The 25,833-nt window shown below is 46.8% G+C and overlaps 1 protein-coding gene across 16 annotated transcripts in view; it reads right to left on the bottom strand.

Annotated features, from left to right (window-relative positions):
* Positions 1 to 25,833, bottom strand: part of MAGI1 (membrane associated guanylate kinase, WW and PDZ domain containing 1) — a 563,313-nt gene that overhangs the window by 45,215 nt on the left and 492,265 nt on the right. For all 16 annotated transcript variants that reach the window (XM_070390955.1, XM_070390954.1, XM_070390950.1 and 13 more), the window contains 2 exons: positions 25,443 to 25,625; positions 24,088 to 24,708 (listed from right to left, as the gene is read on the bottom strand). In XM_070390955.1, the coding sequence (XP_070247056.1) occupies positions 24,088 to 24,708; positions 25,443 to 25,625 (804 nt within the window). The remainder of the gene's footprint in view (positions 1 to 24,087; positions 24,709 to 25,442; positions 25,626 to 25,833) is intronic.

Raw genomic sequence — 25,833 nt, forward strand, 5'->3', positions numbered from 1 at the left:
ACCAGGGAACAGTCAGTCCAGGGAACAGACCAGGAACAGTCCAATGGCCCAGCTCCATTGACACAAGCTGTATTTTACAACAACAACAAACTTATTTAATTTAAAGAGGCATTTGTTCCTGTTTGCTAGCTAGTTGTTGAAAACCCTCATTTTAAAAAGCCACACCTTTTACAGGAGCACAAATCAGCACTTAAAAAGTCAAAAACCAAGAGATTCCACTCAACAGCTTTAAAGCAACAACAACGATTTGTTTTAGCTCCGTATATCATTAAATCTTAAAATCTAATGAATGCTGGAGCAAAGCTCCTGATACAAGTTACCATTTATTTCAGCCCAAACTATTCAGACGGATTGAAGCAGCTGGGAGACCTAGCGGAAAACACTCAAAATCGGTTACCGTTCGGCAGAGTCCTCCAAGACCGAGACATCTCAGGACGTGGCTCTGGTCGGGCTGGAGGGACCACAGGCCGCCCCATCCCGGCTGGGACGGGAGCGGCACAGCCACACGTCACAGGGAGGTGGCTCCCTTAGGACAGACTCGTGTTCCCAGGGGGAAGCCTGTGTTGTGTAAACCACATATTCCAGAGGAGGCGTGAGGAGGAACAGCCCTGGTCTTAATGGGCGCATCTGCTCCCTCTGGGGCGGGGAGAGGGAGGATGTTGAGAGCAGGCGGAAGAAAGGGCTCCTGGCTGCACCACCTGCGGCTCTGAGAGCCTAGAAGGTGGCAAATGCGGCTTCAAAGGGATCCCAGAAAACTTTTACTGGGAAGTGTGCGTTCACAGTGTGAGTCTAAGTGCGAGCCACGGAAGTGAGAAAGCCTGGGAACGGAGGCCCCCATGCGAAAGGCGTCCTTTTGGAGGGACAAATGGCAAATTCTCTGCCAGCGATGGGATCTGACCAATTAACATGAGGAGGAGGAATCTCGTTCCTTTTAAATGTCAAGGCCATAAACTATGCTATTGAACATGTGCTCATATAACTAAATGGCAAATGTTATTCTTGGTGAAATTTTATAATGGCAGTAACACAATTCATATAAAAAAAGTAAAAATATAACAGAATATATATGTATTTTGGAAACAAAGGCTGGAAGGTTAAACACCAAAACAGCAAGTTGGTTCTTGGACTCTTGGCATCAAGGATGGCTTCATTACTGGTTTCATTATTTTCTACAACAGGAAAAGCTGCTCAGAGGCACACAATTGTGCATATAATTTCAAGCAGTCTCTGAAACCTTGACCAGCCTTGGGAAGCCCATTCTGTTGGGTCCTAGGACCCTCAGGTTAAATCGTCCCTGTCCAAGCACATCGCCATGGCGTTAGATGCAATTCCTAGGGGGAGATGCACACCGCCTAAGTGTGTGCCTCCAGTAAGGGCAGCAGAGTAAAGCACTGTGCCTGCAAGTAGAAGGGAGGTGAGAAGGACCGAGCAGAAAGGTAAGTTTCATTGTTTGCTTCTCCTCCCTCGTTCTTGGAAAGATCTAAAGGGCACATCTAAAAAACTTCTGAGGGGAGAAATTGCATTAAAGAATGTACGAGCCCCAGTAGAGGGTGTGCAGGAGGCAGCAGATCAATGATTGTCTTTCATCATTGATGTTTCTCTCTCTCTCTCTCTCTCGCTCTCTCTCTCTCCCCCCTTCCTCTCTGAAATCAATAAAAATATATATTAAAAAAATAAAAAGAATATACCAGAGCTCGGTGTGGCTCAGCGTTTGAGAGTCAACCTAGGAACCAGAAGGTCATGGTTTGATTCCTGGTCAGGGCACATGCCTGGGTTGAGGGCTCGATCTCCAGTAGGGGGCATGCAGGAGGCAGCCGATTGATGATGATTTTCTCTCATCTCATTGATGTTTCTATCTCTCCATCCCTCTCCCTTCCTTTTTCTCTAAAAATCAATAAAAACATAATTTTAAAAAAGAACACACCAGAACACTAATATTCATCAGCGAAAATGCTACTGCAGGAAAACATAATGACCTTCTAGGTCATGCTTTTACTGGAAAGGAGGGGTAGTATGATGACAGAGCAAAATACTAAGAATTCAATGAGACAGAGATGTGGAGGGGGTGCAGGAAAAACAGAATGAGAAGATCTATGATTTCCCCAGAAATGCAGAATTGATGGCTACTTGACTACAAACCAGTGGCTCTAACCAATTAATATTAATGACCGGTAACCCTTCTAAGAAAGCCATCTGCACCATCCTCTGCCAACTAGTTTTCTGTTTTGTTTGTTCCATACATAATAGATAAACCAGGAAATAAATGTAAGCTGCCCCGACCTTACCATCAAATGCTAAGGACAGTCCAGAAACCTGGAAAAGGCAGGTGCAATCGGTCCTAACTTTTCCCACCGAGGGCAAGAAGGGGAATGGGGGAAATTCACTCCCTGTTTAAGCACACGGTGCTAAGTGCCTTCCATGTGCCAGGAGTTGGCATGAAATAAAGCAATGAACGAGACCTATGAGAGCCTGCTCTCACAGGGCTCACCTTCTGTGGGGACACAGAGCACAAACAACTCAGCCAGCAACTTCAGGGGGCAGCGTGTGAGGAAATGAAGGGGGGCAGGGAACAGGCTATGCAGGAGGCAGAGCTAGAGACACGTGGGAGCTAAGACCAGAATCCCGAGAAGGCACCAACCCCGTGACTATTCGTCCGCACAAATGTGCTGAGCTCTGCCATGGGCCGGGTGAAGCATCACCGACGAGAGAAAGGCGAGCAGACATGGGCCTGGCCCGGACACGCTCAGAATCTATCCTTTTAAAGGAGAAAGAAGAGACGTCAGTGATGACTCAGTGTGGTCGGTGTTAAGTGCCACAGAAGGGAGCACTTTGCTCCTGGGAGCAGGGCGGAGGGAAGCTCATCCAGCGTGAAGAAGGGGCAGAGGGAGGAGCTGGCCCCTGAGCGAGGACCAGCACTGAGTCATGGCCGGGCCGGCAGCCACGGGCAGTGATTGATGCCCGATTACATCACGGTGATGATGCTTTTTCAGTTTGTTTTATTATTATTTTTTTTAATTAAAGCTAAATCAGTGTGCCAGCATCAGCTCAAGGCCAAGTTTAAACGCGAGTTCATTTTCACTGAAGAACCTTATAAACACTATCACAAAATTGAATTCATAAAATCAAATGAAAAAATGGTTCTAGTTTAAACATATTTTATTTTTTTTCTCCTTCCTCTGGCCAAATATCATCATCAACCCTGTGGTACAATTTTTCAGTGTAAATATGATACCAGCTGCCAAGAGCAGAAGCATCAGACCCAGTGTCTCCAAAAAGATGAAAACATTCTTTCCCTTGGGGATCTCGTAATGGTCATTGTGATATATTACGGCCGTCATAATTCAGAGAGATGGTCGGGCTTCACATGTCTGGAATGAGTAGCTCCCAATGCTGTGTCAGTTGGCATTTTGTTAGGAAGATTAAGAATATAGTTGTGCAGCTTTACAGCTACGGAGAGGTCTGCTTCAATTACACAGCACCGATAGCCTCATAAATATGTCCCGAAGAGAAATAAATGGCTGGCCAAGCTGGTGATTGCTAATGGTTTACAGAGCCTTTCACCTCAAAGTCATACGCCTCTAACTGGCACAGGTGAGGCGAGACCTGAAGTCATTAACACTTGGGCTGCTCAGAACCCTCTGCGAGATGAATGAACTGTCATCATGCAATTCCTGCGAGATAAACGGCCTAAAGTGCAAAGGTGTCATTGAGATAACACAGACAGTCCTATTGTTGTTGACTCTCAAAAACATGTAAAGTAAACCTTGAGGGGTTGAAAACTTGGCTTCTCTATCATTTCTTTACTTTCTTTTCTTTTTTTTTTTTAAAAAAAAGTCTTCAAAAGCAAGGGCTGAGTACCAAAATAACAAGCTAGAGCTGGGAGCTTTGACACACACATATACTTCATGACTGCTGTTTGAGTTAAGTATTAATATCACCCCCATTTTACAGACGAGAACACTGAGGCACGGATGGTTACATAGCACGGTCTGATCACCTGGTCAGGTGAGCAGCTAAGAGGAGACTTGGTCTAAAGCCAGACCTGGGCTTTTAAACACTGAACTGTACAATCTCCTTCAAAGGGGCTTAATCTGCTTTGGATCATAACCCTCTAAAAGGGAATGAAAACAATGGTGTCTGTACAGGCCGAGTGTACTCATAGCCAATTTTTCATACAGCTTCACAGAATACATGGACATCAACCTGTAATTGAACCCATAATGGTGATGTGAATTTAGGAAGAGCTTCCTTTCTACAGCGAGCATGGAACTCTATGCGTAGTCAGGCAAGTTCTTCTCATGTCGCTGGTATGTTACTCCGAGCGGCAGCCCCAGATCACTGACTGTTCAAGGCTACACAGGCTCAAATATAACAAGACGGGCATCTCATTTGGGGGCAATGAAGCGAGACTTTAAAGCTAGGGACTACCAGGGTGGCTGGTCCCCAATCTGTGTGAAGTTCTTCCAGAAGTGGGTAAGGCCTTATCTAGCTCGTAAATAAATGTATTCTGACACTCTGCGATAACAGGATCATTTGAAAGCTGGGGGAGGGACAAGATGGAGTGACAGGAGTGAGTTGTGGAATCTTCTCTCTGGAAGGGGAAGGAAGAGAACCGTCAACCTGAAAAGACCACTCATTTGTCAAGATGTACCTACAGAAGGCCAATCTCCCTTCTCCAGGGGATGTTCGCCCCAAGATCTACTTTTTCGGGGTGGAGTCGGGCTGGCTTCGCAGCGGCTCCAGGAAAGCTCTCTAGCGCTGTGTGGGCAGAAATCACTCACGACGAGGCTGTTAAGGCGCAGGGTCTCACCTGAGAAAGACTTCCAGCTGCCAGACGGACAGCTTGACTGTCCCACCATCTGTATTTTAAGTCCCTGTGAGTTGCTTTTTGTGTGCCAGTGCTTAGGGTTGGCCCTGCTACCCATTCCTCTTCTCAGCAGTTCACTGAGGTCTCCCTGGGGGAGGAAGGATGACCTGCAGCCTGGAGGCTCCAAGGCAGCTCCTCTAAAAGGGAAAGTGTAACTTTCAGCTGCCTGGGTTGTGGGTGGGTGGGGGAGGTGAATGGCAAACAACAGCTCAACACAGATCACTGAAAGAAACACCCCTAAGTATTCCTGTTTGGGGTTGGTAAAACAGGATGCTGTGTGAGCCCCTATTTTAAGGGCACTGGCCCTGAAGGAAAACCCATCACTGAAATTGAGGCTGAGATGTTTCTAGGTTAAGAAAAAACACCATTCAGGATCCTTTACGTCAGCATCACTGCCTGTTAGGCCGATTCTCAGCCTGCCTGCTTATTTTTAGCGATGCAAGTGAGGCACAGGACCAAGAACGAGCATCCCAAAGCCGATCCTTATAGGACCCCAAAGCTGGAACAGAAGCCCTTCTCCAGCTTCTTAATCTCCCACAGCGAAGGTCTCCGAAACGTACCCTGAATCCATCACTCTGTCCGTCTCCACTGCCACTGACTGCTTTCCTGAGCGAGCGCAAGAGTCTGGAACTGTTCTCTCCGCCTTATTCTCCACCCTCAGTGCGTTATCCACATGGAGGCCAGAGGCAGCCTTTACAGCACAAATCAGATTAGAGGTTCTCCCGGTTACATGTCCCTGCGGCTTCGGAACACCGTTTCGGTGAACCGCAAACTCTTTCCCTCCCCACAAAGCCGCCGTGATCTGACCCTGCCCACCTCTCTAATCTCATTTCCCACTCCTCTCTCCTTGCCCATGGGCTCCAGCCGGGCTGGCAGCCTCCACTTCCGGGCCAATGCCCTTCATTCCCCGGGACACTGCGCCTGCAGATGGGTGAGTGGGTAGTGTCTCCCACGCAGGGCTCTCCTCAAATGTCTCTTCAGAGAAACCATCCAGGGGTACAGGCACCAGCCCCGTTCCTCAGTTTTCATCCATCTGATGACGCACTAAAATTATTGTCTATATTGGTGATTGTTATCATTTACTTGTTTATTGCCTATCTCAGGGACCTGGTCTCTTATTCCAGGGCTAGTCCCCAGCCCTAGACCAGCCTCTAGTCCCCAGTTCAGTAGCACCTTCTGAATAAATGTGTGAATGTGCTGAGCTTATGAAGTGAACCGCTGCTGCGACCACTCACAGCTCCTGACCCTCGCTGCTCCTTGATTTACTGGGGAGCTGCCAGCTCGGCTCCTCTCACGAGCTCCTCCGTGCAGAGAAGGTGCCGCTGTGCCACCTTGTGTTCTAAACTCCCGTCACAGCCCTGGCTCACGCCCAGAGGTAACTAAGGCTCACAAAGAAACCCAACCCCGCAGCTGAGACCCACAGACGGGTATGTTCCCAGGGGGTCGACAGTGCTCCAGTGAAGGGCACCTTCATGTCTTTCCTTAGAAAAGCACTTTTATGGCCAAACAGAGCTAAAGGCTCCAAAGGCTTCACCCGTCCCCCCAAAAGCAAACCTGATGAAAAGAATATTTCAGATCCTGTTCTCCAGCCAAACCCATGACACTCTGGAACAGTTTTCACCACCTCTTCGGTGGAACAATCACCTTCCTGTTGCAATGCGCTTTTGCAAAATCGGAGGGACATTTTCCTGTTCTCTCCATAACGGCGTCTGTTATTTAGCCATTTCAATGAACTTTATTACCAAACTGCTTGACTGTGACCGAAGCCAGCCCTGGCCCCATATAAAACTGCGTTCCAGCCTCTTACATTTAGGAAGGCACCTGGGCCTTAGAAAGCCCTGGCCACGCTAACACAGGCCAGGCGACCGACGTGGGGGCCTGCAGCACCGCACCGTTCCCTGTCTGCCAGCCAGACCTAAAGAGCCATTTACTGAAGACTCAGGCTTTTCCTCAGAGCAAAGGACATGTGATGAGCAGCCCCATTCATCTCCCACGGAGATATTAAATGGCTTCAAACACCTCTTGCTGAAACAGTATCTGCCCTGGCCTACAGGACGCTGCGCGGCACAGAGGGCACAGCTTTTCCTGACTGTCGGTTCCTAATGAATGGCTGCCCGACAGCGCTGGGAAGCAGCGGACGCTATGCTCTGTCCCATATTAGATTCCAGGTCTCACCGAGTCAATACTCATCCTGCCAATTGGATTTGCTTCGAGGCAGAATATGGGAATCGGTTTCACTCACACACACCCCAGCACACACTGTCCCGCGCGGGGTGAATCTCAATTAAAAAGAACTTTCTAGGTCAAGTACATTGAAGGTGCAGGGGAAATTCCGAGCGGCAAGGCTCTTCAATGACATTTTTTATCCGGGAACAAGATGTATCACAGGCACTTGGAGGAGCCCGTGGCATTCGGGCGGGAAGGGTGAGTATCAGGAACTCACACTGGCAATGAAATGCCTGCTCCCCCCGCGGGCATGTACAGCGAGGAAGACGCTCAGCAAGTGCCTCACACTGGAGACCGAGGGCCAGGGTCCTCTCACTTCCTCTCCTGGTTTGGGCTGTTCCCTGCTGGCTTTTCTAGGCAACTGAGGCTCTAATCAAGCTTAGAGTCAAGGTACGTGGGGTAGCAATGAAAACAATACACTGGAAATGTATTTTTTTAAAAACTATCATAAAGTTTTGAGACTGCTTTGTATATGTAAGAAATCAGCCGTGGATATTCTGGGGTACCCAGTGCACAGTGAATGTGCACAGCTCACCCGGTTTTCCTCTTGCTTTGGAATTTTACACTCAGAACAAAGAAATCATGGCAGAGTCTGACCCATACAGGTCACATTATCTAAGGGCAACACAGAGGAGAGCCATGAGATCTCGCCCTGGACCTGACCCCAAGCTCAGCTTCTCCCTAACTGACCAGGCAGTGGAAGCGATGGTCAGGGAAAGGGTGGAGGTCCCATTGCCTCCCCCTGCCTGGATCCCAGTCCCACTCACATGTCACTACCACGCACCCCACTCCCACCCTGTTTTCACAACCTCCTAGATTCCAGATTTCACAGATCAGTACATTTTTGTAGAAACAGATTTAAGCAACTGGTCACAATCTGCTAATTCATCACTTCGCAAACTAGGAACATTAAAAAGGGGGAGGGGGCAAATATCAACCCCCCTTTCCACGAGGAAGAGCTGTTTCAGCAGAACAAGGACAGGAAGGGCATCACCTATACAGGAGCCTCTTCAGCCCGGAAAACCCCACTTCCCCCAAAACCCATTCTGCTCTGATTTTCCCCGTTTCACTGTCTACCGGAAGCCATGCCATCACAGACCCAGGGAACACATCTCCAGCAACCTGTGCCCTCTCGCCTCCCCTTGTCTTTCTGGAGTCCAGACAGTCACACAGAAACAGCAGGAGCCTGGGGGTCCCGCTCCGCCTTCCTCTGAGCCTCATCCACTCAGGCAGGACACGGAGCCCTCCCTCGGGACGGGCTCCCTGCAGCACCAGGAGGACACAGCCCCCCCCCCCCCCCCACACACACACGTTCCAGACGACAGCGCACAGGCTCAGGGGCACTGCCAGAGCGAGCCGGCCTGCACTGCTCGCTGGCAGCAGAGAGCAGGTGGGAAGGGAGATGGCGACAACTGGCCAGTGCTACTTCCACCCCTGAGCAGAGGCAGAGGCGATGACTGAGAAGAAATGGGGAAATTCTCACATGAAATTTCTTCCATACAAGTTCTACAAACAATAATCCACAAACTGACTTCATTTAAACCTACAAAAAACAGAACAAGCATCTTCTTTTTAAAAAAAGAATTGTATTGATTTTGAAAGAGAGAGGAAGGGAGAAGTGAGAGACAGTGAAACATCCACCGGCTGTCTCGCCCCGCACTGGGGACTGAGCCTGCAACCCTTCCGTGCCCAGGGTGATGCCCAACCCACTGAGCAACACCGGTCAGGGCTAGAACAAAGCATTTTCAATAAGCAAAGCAGATGGGTGTCAAAGGGGTTAAAGCAGCGGTTCTCAATCACGGTCAAAGCTGCTCTTCAGGGGACATCTGCCTCGTCTGAAGCCATGGGAGGAGGACAGGGTGTCACCAGCATCAAGCGGGGAGAGGCCAGGAGGCTGCTAAACGTCCCCTGATGCAGACAGCCCCCCAGCAGAGAACACCAGTCCATGATGTCACAGTGCCCCGTGTGAGACACTGTTAAGAACAGCTGCCTCCTCCTCCTCCAATAACCAAAGTCAAGTGACAGTTGCTTTGCAGGGGCAAACTACACACACACAGAGTCCCATTAATTCACGGGCAGTGCTATTATTTTAATGTGATCATTTCCCACGTTGGTGAATGGTATCTATGGCAAAAGTAACCATGGAGAACATTTTAAAATTTAGAATCAACATAAATATCTTCGGAGGCCCAGACCTAATTCCAACTATTTCCCAAAGATTACAAAGCAACAACAAATGGGTGTTTATGCAACTCTAAGAAAGAATTTTTAAATACAGCTTTTTAGATGGGTACATCATGACAAGCCCCCTGACCACAGCCACTGCCAAAATAAGTCTAATAAATAGCAGGTTGCTGAGTGAAGTGAGCTGATAGCCAGCAACAGGGACAGAGGGGATCCACCCATTACAGTCTTATCATTGGCCAGGCTCCTAGCTACGAGGACTGCTACGCTGATACCATGCCAAAGGATCCTTCAAACAACGTTGCCTCAGATGTTAAAATTACAAAATGAGTATATTAGAATTTATCATGGCAAAGGTAATATACCAGGTGAGATTTCTAGAAAAAGAATTAAGCACTGTTGATCCCCTGGGACCTGCCCTGCCCAAGCCCTGCAGAGAGGCTTTTGCTAGATAGCCTAAGGCAGAGGCTAGATTAGCACCTCCCTAGAGATCCAGGAGCCAATGTACCCAGAGGTCACAGTGGGACCATCCAGTTTGCAGCCCCGTGGAACCATAAAGGACACACTCAGGGGGAAGACTCAGTGAGCACCAAAGCCCCATTGAAGCAAGTCTTGCCCCAGAGGGATGTCTCCAGCACAGAAGTTCTCCCACTGCAGACACAGCTGATTCTCATAGCCAATTGGCCTGGAGGTCAATTCCTCCCAGTGATACCTATAACATTCAAGGCTTAACTACAACAAGACTGTGCACAAAGACCACAAGGGGGTGCACCAAGAGTGTCCTCCTCAGGTAATTGGGGAGGCTGAACCACTGGGCCCTAGAGGACACTTAGCACAGAAAGCCACTCTATCGATACAGGGAAGCATAAAAAATGTGGAGACAAAGAAAAATGACAGAAATGGAGGAAAGCAAACTACTGGATATAGAGTTCAAAACCACACTTTTAAGGTTTTTCAAGAATTTTCTAGAAACTGCCCACAAACTTAATGAGACCCTCAAGAAATCTAATGAGACCCTTGATGTTGTGATAAAGGACCAACTAGAAATTAAGCATACACTGACTGAAATAAAGAATATTATACAGACTCCCAACAGCAGACCAGAGGAGCGCAAGAATCAATTCAACGATTTGAAATACGAAGAAGGAAAAAACACCCAACCGGAAAAGCAAAATGAAAAAAGAATCCAAAAATACGAAGATAGTGTAAGGAGCTTCTGGGACAGCTTCAAGCATACCAACATCCGAATTATAGGGGTGCCAGAAGAAGAGAGAGAGCAAGATATTGAAAACCTATTTGAAGAAATAATTACAGAAAACTTCCCCTACCTGGTGAAAGAAATAGACTTCCAAGTCCAGGAAGCACAGAGAACCCCAAACAAAAGGAATCCAAAGAGGACCACACCAAGCCACATCATAATTAAAATGCCAAGAGCAAAAGACAAAGAGAGAATCTTAAAAGCAGCAAGAGAAAGACAGTCAATTACCTGTCAGCTGATTTCTCAACAGAAACTTTGCAGGCCAGAAGGGAGTGGCAAGAAATATTCAAAGTGATGAATGCCAAGAACCTACAACCAAGATTACTTTATCCAGCAAAGCTATCATTCAGAATTGAAGGTCAGATAAAGAGTTTCACAGATAAGGAAAAGCTAAAGGAGTTCATCACCACCAAACCAGTATTATATGAAATGCTGAAAGGTATCCTTTAAGAAGAGGAAGAAGAAGAAAAAGGTAAAGATACAAATTATGAACAACAAATACACATCTATCAACAAGTGAATCTAAAAATCAAGTGAATAAATAATCTGATGAACAGTATGAACTGGTGATTATAATAGAATCAGGGGCATAGAAAGGGAGTGGACTGACTATTCTTGGGCGGGGGGGAAAGAGGAGTGGGGGATGCGGGAAGAGACTGGACAATAATCATGCACCTATGGATGAGGACAGTGGGTGGGGAGTGAGGGTGGAGGGTGGGGCGGGAACCGGGTGGAGGGGAACTATGGGGGGAAAAAAGAGAAACAACTGTAATAATCTGAACAATAAAGATTAGTTTAAAAAAAAGAATTAAGCATGAAAAAATGTGGAGGGTGTGATCAGTCACACTGTGTTTTTACAGCTGTTTACTTCCCTTGCATGCCATTCACCTATAATGGGAGATTAACACGGTGCTGACGTTTGCTGAATGAAAGAGTGGATAGTGTTTACTGCAAATGGTGAGAAAAAAAAAGTTGAGAACATTAGAAACATAAAAAGAAACAGGAGTATGAAATAAACCCAGGTAACAAGTTGGCACCAAAAAAAAAAGGCATGTTGCACGTTGCCAATGGAAACAACACTCTTAAGGACCCAGCGCTATTTTCAGACCTTAAGATTCTACCAGCAAGATTTCTGAACCAAAAAAGAGTATGTTCACAAATAGGGGGCATGGTTAATATCTGAGCAGGAACACAACAGGGGGAATACCAGGTGTGGCATAGGTGGGGGGACTTTTTAAAACTCCGCAGGAGGCAATGCAAAGACAGCTTCAGTAAGAACCTTGGCAAATACTGCACTCCGGCCGGCGGTGCAGCATGTGTGATGCATTTGAGGTCAATGAAGGAAGGTGGGGAAATGTTAAATGGAGTCAGTAAACTCTGCCTCGGATAACAGTTTTTGAAGTGTTCAGAACTGAAAAATATTCAGCGTAGAGGCTAGGAAGATGCCTCTGGCAGGAAAGAGAAACTCAGTGAGTAAGGTGCCACAGTCTCAGAAAGGGAGGTGTGCCCCACGTGTAAGGCAGACTTTTCACGTGAGAGACACCATCTGAAGGAGGGGACAACTACACAATAAACTTTACATGGAACCAAAGTAAAGGTAGAAAATAAACTCACAAAAAGTCTAAAGATGCCTTGTTCCTTCTGTTAAAAAAAGGTATAAATGAAACCAAAAAAGCCAGTTGCTGTAATTTTGACGTCAAAAGAAACTCCTAGGAAACGGTCCACAGCAAGTCGTCGCGTCTCTCCTAGTGCGTCCACACTGCTGTCTTCAGTTAAAACACTATGAGATCAAAACCCGAGTTCCTTAAGATGCTGAAAGCGAGGGGGGTTTTATGTGTTATATAGTAAAGACAGACCCAAAATAGAGACATTTTGGGTGTCCCCAAAAATGTATAGTATACACAATTTAATAGCTGACAACTCAATTTTGAAAATGAAATGTACTTTAATAAACATTGGCTTTATAATTATTCAAAGAGTGTGTATGCATTTTTGGGGGACACCCCATATTTGTCTCATCTCTTGCTATAAGTCATCTCAAATATAAATATAAACATGACCTAACATTCTATAACAAATTCTCAAATAAAACCCTTGATCACTTTAAACCATGAAGTAAATAAAAATAGCAGCTTAAAACTGCATTAGTGGTCAAGGCCAGAAGGCGCCTTACTAGCAATGCTGACTGCCCGGGGCAGCCCTGCAAAGTGCTAGGAAGTTTGCGAATTTAATGCGAACAACTTTTTTTTTTACTTTATTTACCTTTTAATCCTCACCCAAGGATATGTTTTTATTGATTTTGAGAGAGAAGAAGGGAGAGAGGGTGAGAAACATCGATCAGCTGCCTCCTGTATGCACCCCGACCAGGGATCGAACCTGCAACCTACATACATGCCCTGACTGGGAATTGAACCCGCAATCTTGTGGTGTATGAGACGATGCTCCAACCAACTGAGCCACCCAGCCAGGGCTGAACAACTTTTAATAGCTAGGAAGGTATTAGGCAGCAGTGGCTCTGACTATAGGACTTGACTTCTAAAATTACTACACCAACAAGACTTCAACATCTTTTCACGTTGCTGAAGCTCAGGTGACAAACTCTACATGATTTTATGTAAGAATTTAAGGTGAATTTTCCTTGTGTTTTAAAGTTTCTACCCCTTTTTGGATTAAAGATATTTTACATAATACAATCATGTACATTAAGCTTCCTAAGCCGTGTCAGTCAGTATTCCTGAAGGCCCTACGATTCCCATTAAAACTGGACGAGCTCTCTCCTTGCAATGGAGCAGATGCCCAAGTGCTAACACTTGATAAGTCTTTTACGTTTTCTGAGATTCGACTCCTGTGACCCCCTAACATCTACTTAACACATGTAAAGAGCTCAGAGCCGTGTACACATGAAAGATATGAATAAATAGGCCCTATCATTGTTATCTGCATAAAAAAATCTGTTCGCCACAAAGCTGCCTTCTATTCCGTATCTCCCTTATACTAGTACTCTAATACAAATAAGAGGAAGGGTAACAATAGATCCTCAGCATCTCCTTTCTAGGGTAAAATAATGACATCTTGAGTGCAGCGCTGGGCGACAGCCCTTCCTGGGAGGACAGGGATGTTCCCTGACTGAACGGGCACACAGTGCCACCAGCCACACTGAGCTCCTCCGCGGCGGCCACTGGACAAAGACCGGGCATTTAATTTCAATTAAACAGCCACGTGAGGCCAGGGCCGGCTGCGCTGGGTGCTGGAGAACAGGATTCCCTGGTGTGATTCTCCGATGCCCTTCCCTGGAGAGCAGCCTGCGCCCAGAGCCCAGGCTTTGCAGGCAAACCGCAGTCACCTTTCCACCGTGTGATTTCAGGGGCCGCCCTCTCCTGCCCCTTTCCTCAGCTGCAATGGTAGTGCTCCCCTCAGAAAGTGCTCTTGAGGGGGAGTGTTTGTGGAAACAAAGGGCCTGGCATTCATTCCTATTTTCGATCAACATATATGACTTTCTGAATACCTACAACGTGCCAGGTACGGGTTGCAGGTGGTACAGGTGAAGAAATGGCTGAGGCCAAGCTGCTGCTCCCAGATCACAGGAAGTTTAAGTGCCAGGAGGAAGGAGAGAGAAGCAAGTGATGGCGGAGGGTGCTGCTTTATCTTCTATGGTGCAGAGCCGGCTTCTCACAGGAAAGGACCTTTTCGCAGAAGCCTGATGGATGTCTGTGGGCCCTGAGGCTCCCGGGAGAGGAAAATGCAGAGCGAGGGAAGGGCCAGCACTCCGGCCCTGGCGCGAGGCTTCGGCGCTTTCGTTGAATGATGGGAAGCCTTTCTGATCAACTGACGTTAAGTCACTCTGGCCAGAGAATGAACTGCAGGAGGCACCGAGACCTGCTGCAAGGCCCTGCCAGGCCAGGTGCCCAGCGATGGACGGCAGAGGCCGGGGAAGAGCGGGGTGGCACACAGAGTCTGGGCGCAGGATGGAGAGCTGACACAGGCTGCTGGTGTGCGTGCACAGAACTATTAGGATATCACTCTGCAAGCACCCAAATCCCCTTTCGGAGGCCCTGCAGTGCAATATGAGAGATTCTGGCAGTCAAACACGTCAGCGGTGCAATTTGCAATTCATTCTCCAGTCCAAGACCAAGGGCAGAGAGAGAGTGGCACCTGCTCTCCCGGCTTAGATCCCTGGTGTGTAGCTCACTGCGGTTCTGATTATGACGGCTCTGCATCATTTCAGAAGGGAAAACACCAAGATGACCTAATGCTAATGAGGGGCTTAGGCGATGAGATTAGGTATTGCTTTCCCATCTGGATCGATGATGATTTCATGAACTAGTAACACATCAGTAAACCTGGATGAAAATTAAGTGGCATCATGGACTTCCGACCGTATCCACTCCTTTATGTGTGAGGCTTGCTGCTCCACAGCTCGGGTCCTGCAGTTTCTTCCCTTTAATGCGTGAGGCTGCCTGGCACAGTGGTTAAGGACTCAGTCTCTAAACCTAAGTTCTGGGTTCAAATTCTAACTTTGCCAACTATCAGCTACGTGGTTCTGGGTGAGTCACTGAACCTCTTTGGTCCCATCGTCCTCTTCTCTACAATGGAGTCAACAGGGAGAACGTAGGCAAATGACTCTACGCACCGCCTCCCACAACCACATCAAAATTACAACTAAAATATAAAACAACCATCATCCAGAACCGCTGGAAAGCTGGCTGAATGGAAGTCCTACAACTAGAGAAATAAAGAGGAAAGCACACCGAGACTGGTAGGAGGTGCGAAGGCGCGGAACAGGCTGGTCTGGCGCCCACATGGGCTGCTTTTTTAATTGGGAGGAAGATTTTCTCTGCGGAGGCTGCCCAGAGGAGAAAGGGGTCCCAGCCCCATACCAGACCCCCAGCCCAGGGACCCAGATCTGGGAAAAGAAGTCCCTACAGGCAGTAAGAAGTATGGGCTGTAAAAACCAGTGTAGATCAGGACTCAGTGACAGGAGGCTGCTGGAGACCCAGCTGCTCCTCTTAAAAGGCACCACGAACTGAGCTTACAAGCTCCTGCTTCCTCTGAGCTCCAGTGCTGGGTGAGGCTCTGGGGGACACAGACACATAGAAGAAGAAACTGAACTGTCTGGCATCTCAGTAGGAACTCTGGGGCGGCTTTCTTCCAGATGGAGGTGCTTGCATTGTTCCCGTGCTGGGACCTTCCCGGTTGCAGGGTTGACTGGCGACCATTTCTGTTTGCTCTGCCCTGGTGATTCCCTAAGACCCCACCTCATACAATTTACAACCCCACCCAAGCTGTGTGCAGTGGATTTTTCATATGAATGGCCTGTCCTTGCTCAGGCTAATACCTGTCAAATAAGCTGAAGCTGGGTCAGGGAGCCCCAAATCTATCAATAAAAGGCCCAAGATATGGCAACAGAATCCAGCCTACCTTGCTTCACAGCTGGGCCTCTTCTAGACACCTCCAAACCTGATACAAAGAGGAGGAATCTGAAGATCTCTCTGTGGCTCCTGCTGGGTGGCCCCAGGCAGTGGCTGACTTTGCATCTCCCTGGAGACCCAAGAGCCAGTGTACCAGTGCTCAGTGTCAGACCATACCAGATTACAACTCTACACATCCATAAGTGACACACTCAAGGGGGAGATTCAGCACCAAAGCCCCACTGAAGCCAGTCCTGCTCCATAGGGGTGTCTCCTGCACAGCAGTTCTCCCACTGTAGTCACAGCTGGTTCCTGCAGCCAATTAGCCTGGAGGTCAATTCCTTCCAGTGACACCAACAGCAATCAAGGCTCAACTACAACAAGGCCGTGCACACAGCCCACAAAGGGGTGCACCAAGAGTGTCCACCTAGGTGACTGGGGAGGTTGAGCCACTGGGCCCTATAGCACACCTACTACACAAGGCCACTCTATCAATTCAAGGAGACTTAGCAGCTCTACCCAATACATGGAAACAAACACGGGGAAGCAGCCAAAATGCAGAGACAAAGAAACCTGTCACAAATGAAATAAATGGAAGAAAGCAAAGTACTGGATACAGAGTTCAAACCCATGGTTATAAGGTTACTCAAGAATCTTCTAAAAACCTCCAAGGGACTTAGTGAGACTTTCAAGGAGCTTAGTGAGAATGCCCGCCACCCCCCCCCCCCCCGCCCCCTGCAAAAGGAAAAGGACCAGTCAGAAATTAAGCATCCACTTACTGAAATAAAGAATAATATACAGAGATTCAACAGTAGACTAGAGGATCCCAAGAATCAAATCAATGATTTGCAATATGAGGAAGAAATAAACACCGAACCAAAAGAGCAAAAAGAAAAAAAGAATCCAAAAATATGAAGATAATGTAAGGAGCCTCTGGGACAACTTCACGTGTACCAATATCCGAATTATGGGGGTGCCAGAAGAAGAAAGAGAGCAAGATATTGAAAACCTATTTGAAGAAATAATGACAGAAAACTTCCCCTATCTCGTGAAAGAAATAGACTTACAAGCCCAGGAAGCACAGAGAACCCCAAACAAGAGGAACCCAAAGAGGACCATACCAAGACACATCATAATTAAAATGTCAAGGGCTAAAGACAAAGAGAGAATATTAAAAGCAGCAAGAAAAAAGCAGTTAGTTATCTACAAGGGAGTGCCCATAAAATTGTCAACTGATTTTTCAACAGAAACTATGCAGGCCACAAGGGAGTGGCAAGAAATATTCAAAATGATGAATATCAAGAACCTACAACCAAGATTATTCTACCCAGCAAAGCTATCATTTAGAATTGAAGGTCAGATAAAGAGCTTCACAGACAAGAAAAAGCTAAAGGAGTTCATCACCACCAAACCAGTATTATATGAAATGCTGAAGGGTATTCTTTAAGAAGAGGAAGAAGGAGAAAAAGAAAAAGATCAAAAATATGAACAACAAAATGGCAACAAATACATATCTATCAACAACTGAATCTAAAAATCAAATGAATAATAAATGTAATGAACAGAATAAATGTTGAATAAAATAGAATCAGAGGAATGGAAATGGACGATTCTCAGAGAGAAGGGGGAGTGGGAGGATGGGAAGAGATTAAAAAAAGATCTTATATGCATGTATGCATTACCTATGGACACAGACAATAGGGTGGTGAAGGCCTGGGGCGTGGCAGGAACCGGGTAGAGGGGAGCTATGGGTGGGAAAAAGAGGGACATCTGTAATAATATAAACAGTAAAGATTAAAACAAATAAAATAAAAAAACAGAACCATAAAAAAATAAAATAAAATGCAGTCAACATTGTGCTGACCTGAGAGGCCGCTTCTGAATTATGAGATAAAAAGAGTTCAGAACTAACGATGCCTGGCGTGTTGTGAAACTGTTTATTGTTTTTATTGCCAGTGGTTTAAGCAAGGAGGAGGCTTTATACATGCTTTTCCAAGCAAACCAGAAACTTCCCTTTAGTATATCTAAGCAAATGTAGCTGTGATTTTCAACACAAAAAACAAATGATTCCTTCAATTTCCGCCTCCCTCCCCCAGCATCGGGGCTGACAATCGCAGCCCAGAAGAGCGTACTCAGAATCCCACTGCAAATTGGTAACAGTTCCAATGCAGTCACACAACGAGGTGTTGCGAGGTGTTGCCTGCCTGTGTGGTGTGTGTGTGTGTGTGTGTGTGTGTGTGTTGCTACTATGACAACAAGCCTGGCACACAGTAAGTACTCACTGGTGAGAGTGGTAACGTTATCATTACCATCACCACCACCCCTTTCATATCTAATTTTTGCCTTTTAGCACCTCTGTATCATCTTTCTGAAGTTATGAGGTGTGACTACAAAGTTCTGCGAATAATTTTCTGTTGTGACTTGTGGAGCGCGTTTAATTTTTTCGGCTAGGATTTCCTGAGAGGCACCAGGGAGGTAAGAGTCCAAGGTGGACCCCGACCTGCCCTGCAGGGAGCGTAACATTTCATTATCTGACAAAAGCATTCAGTGTAGTGGGTGCAAACGGAACAGCAAACATCACTTCCATTCTGGTTATGATCAGCAACAGCCACTGGAGACTGTGCCCCAAATGAGGACCGGGATCAGCCCTCCCTCTGTTCTCAGAAGTAGGCAAAGGTGGGATTCGGGAGCTGAAATGGACCTGAGCGAAGACTGAGGAATGTGCTGCTTGTGAAGCAGGCTTTACAGGAAGGATACTGCCCAGCAATGAAAGTAACTGTTTAGTTTTATAAACTCATTTCTCCCCAAGTTATGTTATAGAATCAAAACTAGCAGGACCCCTGAGGGCAGGAGCCTGGCACTGGCTATACCGCCGGTTACACATCAGAATCGCTGGCGGAGCTTCTGAAAGAATACAGATACCTGGAGGTCAAGCACTGGGATTAAGATACTGTAGGTCCAGGTTGAAGATTTTTTATTTTTATTTTAAAATAAATAAAAAGCCACCCCTAGTCAGTTGCTTGTATTATTAGGCAACATCAATAAAACACCAGTGACTTGTCCTATGTCAGAAATTAGCACAAACACTGCCTGATTTTATCTCCGTCATGTGCCAGCATGTGCGGTCTTCCCATTTTTTCAGATGACTTGCCCGGGGCCACAAAGCCAGCAGAGGTGGGGCTGGGATTTACACTTGCACCACCTGCTGTAGAACCATGTGCTCTTTTCTCCCCAAAGGGAGTCACTTCCGCCGAGTCCCACACCAGCAAAGCCAGACTTTAATAATTTAGTTACAGTTTTGGCCTCTCCCAGGAATGGAATCTTAAACCTGTCAATCTGGAATTACCCGGTCAGTGAGGTAACCTGCCTCAGACCCGGCTGCCCCCGAAGGGAGGTGACCTGGCACGGCCACTCTGGCTTTTACAGTGAAACTTCCTGTCCGCTCCCTCTGCCTGTCTCCCTTTGTGCTCAGCCCCGTGGGGCTCCTTTCTGTCTGGTAGATGGGGTGCTGCCCAATGCACCAGTCACTGACTAACAGCCAATCAGAGCTTTACATTTTACTCAGTTGAATTTTGTTTTTCCACACACTATGAGGTCATTCTTTGCATAAAATTGGAGCCACAGGGGTCATCCTAAAGGTGATCTAGTTCAAGCAATCCATTTTTTTTTAAATTAAAAACTGAGTCTTGAGGCAGGAGTAGTAAGCTGGTCACAGGTAAGGGCAGGTAAGAGCAGAGTTTGAACTAGAGGTTGGCTCCTGACACACCCAATACATACTTTCAAAACCAGAGCATAAGTTCCCCTTTCCCGTAATGCACTGCCAAATCTTCTCTTGACAGAGTATTCTGACTCAACCCAAAATTATATCTTAGTGATGACCCACCTACTAATTGGTGTGAATTAGCCAAATACACAAAATATCTTATACAGAGGGGCACAGGTAGTTATATGCTTCAAATAAAACAATCCTTCTTTTAAAAAGTAAAAAACCTTTATGGGACAAATTCTCTATCTTTTGTAAATTTAAAAAAATCCTATATGTTAAACATAGTAATCACCTTCTAGCATGATTTTCCAGATACATAAAAGTCTCTAGCCTCACACTGGTGTCAGAGTACAGGCCATCTGAATGCCAAAGCTGTCAAAATGAATCAATAGAAGCATTTTCCTGACTGGACAGCAGAGGGCGACAGAGGAAGGACAGGCCCTGAAGGAAGGCGCGGGCCCTTAGGGAACGTGCCCAAGTGGACAGCAGGCAGGGCCAGGTTTACAGAGAAGAGACTTATAAACAAATCCCTGGTGGTCCCAGGCACCAGGCCACACGGGCGGGCACTCCCAGCAACTCCAGGCCTGACCCAGGAAACGGCCTGACCCCAGAAATTAACAAACGGCATTTCAACCTCTGCGTGGTTTCCAGGTGGGAGGGGAAGAGACGAAAAATACTAAAACCCAAAATGTACCCGATCTTGAAAAGCACAAAAAAAGCAAAAATGGGCCTGTGAGTTTAAAAATTAAAATAAAATACAAACTTAGCCAGTTATGCCCGAAGTAGAAAAAGATCTTTAAGGCACAGAAAGCCTCACCCTCGAGATCGGAATTCTGAGAATCCGTCAGTGTGGATCTCACGGGTTATCAGTCTGCGTACTTGGAGCTGTGGCAGAAATGAGCTTCATTAGAGAGAATCACCTGATATCTAGGAATCTCCTCTACCGGCTGACCTATCCTCAAGACAGACTGGTTTCTAAACCTGATATGTAATAATAATGTCTCAATGGACACAAATATTGAGCTGACTATAAATTCACATATAACAAGCATGTCGCTAGTCCATATACCCCCTCCCAGGGACATAGGAACCCAATGAAGGCATTGCCACCTTGGCATCAAGTGGCTTCAGCATATTTTATTTGATCTCTGATGTTTTCAGAGAGAGAGAAAAAAAATCCTGTTCTAAAGCAGTGGTTCCCAAACTTATTTGGCCTACCGCCCCCTTTCCAGAAAAAATATTACTCAGCCCCTGGAAATTAATTTTTTAAAAATTTTAATAGCAGTTACTCATCGCCCCCAAATGCACCTGTGGCCATTACCGCCCCCCTGGATTGCTGCAGCGCCCACCGGGGGGGCGGTAGCGCCCACTTTGGGAATCACTGTTCTAAAGGGAGGAAATGAGGAATAGAGTGAAGACATAAAAGGGAGCAGTATAGTCAAACTGCTAAATCACTAAGTCAAGTAGGACGAGGAATGAGGCGACTATTCTATCCTTGTTCCAAGTAGCCTGGGGACTTAAACATTTCTGAGCTGTCCAGCCCTGCGTCAACGCCGATACATAACCTCCACATAGCCCTCCTCTGCTTACCCCGAAGGACTCAGAAAAGAACGTTCCTGCATCCAGACCACGGGCCACCGAGAGCAGCGGTCGCCAACCTCTCGGACCTCACGGACCACCAGTGGTCCACAGACCACCAGTTGGCAACCGCTGACCTAGATGAATGCCACTTCGCACCAATACAGAAGCTGTTATTGCAGGACTGACTGTTCTCAGGGTGCACTTTTCCCTCTGAGAACCCTCAGCTTGTATTTCTTCTTTGGAACACTCTGGCTATTGCTAAGTTGTGTTTCCAGTTTGCAAACACTAGGACCTTTGAATAAACCTTTTTATCATTTATTTCTTAAAAAAGAATCAGTGGAGTGGCCATTTTATGTTCTCATTTAACTGAGCTTCTGTCTTTGTTGCCTCATCAAACCTACTCACAGTTCCACTCCACATGCAGGACAGATGATCGAAATGCCAGTGCCGATTCAAGTAACTAACGTGTGGCAGAAACACATATTTATACGCTTTCCATACAGATTAATAGTAGCTGCTGCTAGCCTGCCAACTGTACGTGTACACACTTCCTGTCCCACATGTAAATCAAACACGAGGCATATGGTGGATTGTGAAGAAGTGCTGATGTTACAGCGATCTTACGTTACTCAGGTTCCGGATTAAACTATGGCGATGTTGACTAATGTGGCAATATACTCTGGACCTCTCCACATTAATTTCATGTTATAAAAGGCAGTGGCATTCAAAAAAAGGTCTCAGAAATTAAGAACAGGGAATGCAAACATATTTTAAATCAAGAGGTATATTTCCATAATCAATTATTTGCTAGTGTGGGCACATTCATTATAATATGATTCCAGTAACCACTGTCAGTTGGTAGATTATAATGAGACTCACTGTTTTGGTCCTCTTAAAAGTGACTCTAATAACAAAGGAAAACTAAACACAATGACAAAAGGAATTAAGGAGCAAATAATGAAGGGGCAATTAATTCGGTAGGAGAGCAGAGTGGTTTGTGACTGTCGAAGGAGCAGTGGCTGAATCAGAGATGCCGCTGACGAACTACTGAAAAGTTTGAGCTGCTGACTGCCGAAACGAGCGGTTCTGCAGAAACCAGCGTCCCTCAGAAGGAAGGCAGAGGACTAGACCTCAAACTCCTGGGTGAACTTCTCCGTCACCTCGTGGGCTGGCACCGCCCACCTGTCAGGGACGTGGTGAAAGTGAGATGAGAGCGTGTGCCCGCAGGCAAGTGCTTTGTAAACTGCCAGCTTATGTCTAAGTGCCAGGTATTATCATCACCCTCACACGCAAGTCACTTCCTACTGCGTCTTAGTCACTGTTTAAACAACAATTATCTATCCTGTCAAGTGATCTAGGTACAAGAGACATGACAGCTGCACCGGTGGAAACACCGTTTTTAAGAATAAAATCCGCACAGTGGCTTTTGAAACTGTTCAAGAAAGATCGAGCATTTCTATTCACACAGCGGCTGCTCTGAATTTTGGGTCTCCTTCCGACGACACCAATTGTTTGGATCACAGAGCGCACAGCGCCACGAGAGCGAGAGAACAGGCGGCTGCGACATACATGCGCGCCACTGTTGCAACGGAACCCAGAGAAAAGAAAAGTCTGGCTCCTCATCTCGGCTCAGAGGGTCAGAATATGCCCGGAACAAATCACGTTGGCAAGGGCCAGGGGAACAACCAGCATCAGGCACATTGGGTGAGGCGATCCACCACTAGTCAGACACAGATTCAGAAACGACATTCCAACACGTGGAAAATATTTCTCAGGTGAGGTCCTGGGAGTTCCGGTGAGGCACGCAGGCAGGGGAAAGCAGGAAGTCTAACTCCTCAAGACTTAGAATACCCCACTTCCCTGGGGTCTTTAATCACATCATTAAATTGTGGGTACGCTGAGATATGTTTTTAATACAATTGGTGGAACTCTTGTTCCTGACAAGTATAAATAATCGCATACTCATTCATTCATCCATTCATTCATTCGATACCGATTTACTCATGGATACCTAGCAGGAGTCAGGAACTGTGTTAAATGCTGGGAATACTGATGTCAATATGTAGACATGGGCCCTGGCTTTATGGCTCTTACATTCTAGTAAAAAAGAGAGCAGCAAAAAAATATATATACAAATGAGTGACTTGTGATAATCATGATACCGGTAAAGGCCATGAAGAAATGGGGTAATGCAGTGGAGGTTACACAGAGGTGTTGGAGGCTACTTTAGATTAGTGACCAGGGAAGCTTTCTCTCAGGAGGAAACCAATGAGACTGAGCCGGCTAAGGAAAGAGGTGGGAATGAGGCATTCCAAGCAGAGGGAACAGGACGTGCGAAGGCCCTGAGGCAGGAAGGGCTTGGAGCGCTACAGGCAGTCGAGAAAAGAAGCCAGGTGGCTAAAGGACAGTGAGTAGGGGAGAAGAGTGTGAGCTGAGGTCAGAAGAGAGGCTGGGAGCCCCATTTTGCATGCACGCTATGCAGGCCTGGTTCAGGAGATTTAAAGGAGAAAGGTTTTTAAATCTTAATGGTCATTTAAAGGCATAATCTGACTTACATTTAAGGGTATCGCTCTAGCTGCACATGTGTAACATATGTATTAACACAACCTTTATTCTAAAGATGCTAGCATTTGAAGAAATCAGAAAACATTTTGAATACATTTCTAATAATTTAAATAAAAATAATCTTAGAAAAGCAGACATTTAAAAAGTCCCAAAGAGCCACCCGAAGACCAGTAAGTTAAACAATGGATTATGGGTTAAAAAAAAAATCAAAGTACAAAATAAACCTACATACCTCCTCGTTGCACCAACAAGGTGACCTCACTGCCCTTTGGACATTCGATCAGCATGTCCACCACCTGGTTGTGCGTGAGAGCCTGCACGTTCTTCTTGTTCACTTCCACGATGAGGTCGCCCTCCTTCAGGCCGCGGCACCGGGGGCTGTCCACGATCTGCTTCACCCTTTGGCCGCCCCCTCCAGGACTGTCTGCGATAGTGAAGCCAAAGCCCATCGGCCCTTTGACTATATGGACAGTTATGAGTTCTGGCTGAGTGGCTATGGAGGAAGCCAACGAGACAGTGTCATTGGGGTAACCATGGGAACCGTTGGAAGCCACATCAGCTGGACTGCTTGGCCTGGCATCCTTCATGCCATTGACTTTGCCTGTTTTACTGCTGTGACTAGCTGGTGAATCGTAGGTCTCTTGCCCATTCACGATAATTGGTTCTTTATCCAAAATGGCCACTGAGGTCACTAAACTCGTATTGGGGTCATCTGGGTCAAAAGGCAACGGATAACCTCGGCAGAGTTCAAGGTCCACACTGGCACCGATGGGAATGGACTGGAAGATTTTCACAACTTGCGCATGTGTGTGTCCCAAAACGCAGGTGTCGTTCACGCTGACAATTACATCTCCTGCAAAAGGTAAGAGTTTGGGGATTAAAAAAAACAGTACGCAGAAAATCTACCTCGATATCTATAATAAAAAAAGGGTTATAGACTAATTAGACCTAACATCCTTCTGGGCATCATTCTGGATGTCACCAGACGAAGCTGGGGCCGTAGTGAAGCCTGGGCCCTGGGTGCCTGCCGGCGGCGGCTGGAGGGAAGCAGCCCGGGTCCCAGGTGCCAGAGGGAAGCCGGTGCTGGCAGCCGGGGGAAGGAAGGCCTACTCTTGCACGAATTCGTGCATCGGGACTGTAGTTATGATATAAACGCCTACCAACAGGAAGCTGATCTGAAATTGGATTTGGGGGTGGCATTGTAGGACACAAAGGGACTACTTCTATCACTTATTTTAATGGCTAACAAGGCATTTGTTCAGCACCCAGTGTGGTCCCTGCCTGTGAGAAGATATGGTCACTGAAAGAACATTGGAGCTTTCTTCTAACAAAAATCCTTACTGCAGAAATCCAAGCTCTGAACCCATCTATTCAAACAGATCTACACTCTCACAAATCATGGCTCTACTCCACTCAGTAGCACCCTAAGAGCTCCCGAAGGTGACATGGCCTCACAGGTTTCCATCTCCACTGGGGAATGCATGTACGGAGTGGAGGAGCCGACACAGAGGAGGTGATTAAACCCAGAAACCCCGCTGCTGTTTGGTCTCGGGTGGTGCCAGCAGCACCGGCCACCTGCTGCCCCACCTGTTTCCATCTTGCCGTCCAGCGCAGCGGGACCATCCAGGACGAGGCTCTTGATCTGCAGAAACTCGTCAGGTTCGTCCCCTCCGACGACCGTGAAGCCAAAGCCACGGCTGCTTTTCCGCAGCTTCGTGTGAATGAACTTGCCTTTCAGTTCAGAAGGGTTTCGTGTAAAAAAGGGTTTGCCTAGATTAAAAGAAGAAAAAGTAAAGGAATGTCAGGATAAGTAAAAAGGTGAATAAAGTAGGAAATGCTACAACTTCTAGGTCATCTCCACCCTCCTGTGCCGGGGCACTGGGGTACACAGGTGCCATAAGAGAGTCTCTCCCAGTTTGAGGAGGGGCACGTGGTACAGGCACACATCAGCATGCAGCTCTGAAGGGAAACGCAAGAG

The sequence above is a fragment of the Myotis yumanensis genome, unplaced genomic scaffold, assembly GCF_028538775.1.
Source record: "Myotis yumanensis isolate MYYU_CA2020_CCGP unplaced genomic scaffold, mMyoYum1.0.hap1 SCAF_14, whole genome shotgun sequence".
In the NCBI taxonomy this organism is placed as follows: domain Eukaryota; kingdom Metazoa; phylum Chordata; class Mammalia; order Chiroptera; family Vespertilionidae; genus Myotis; species Myotis yumanensis.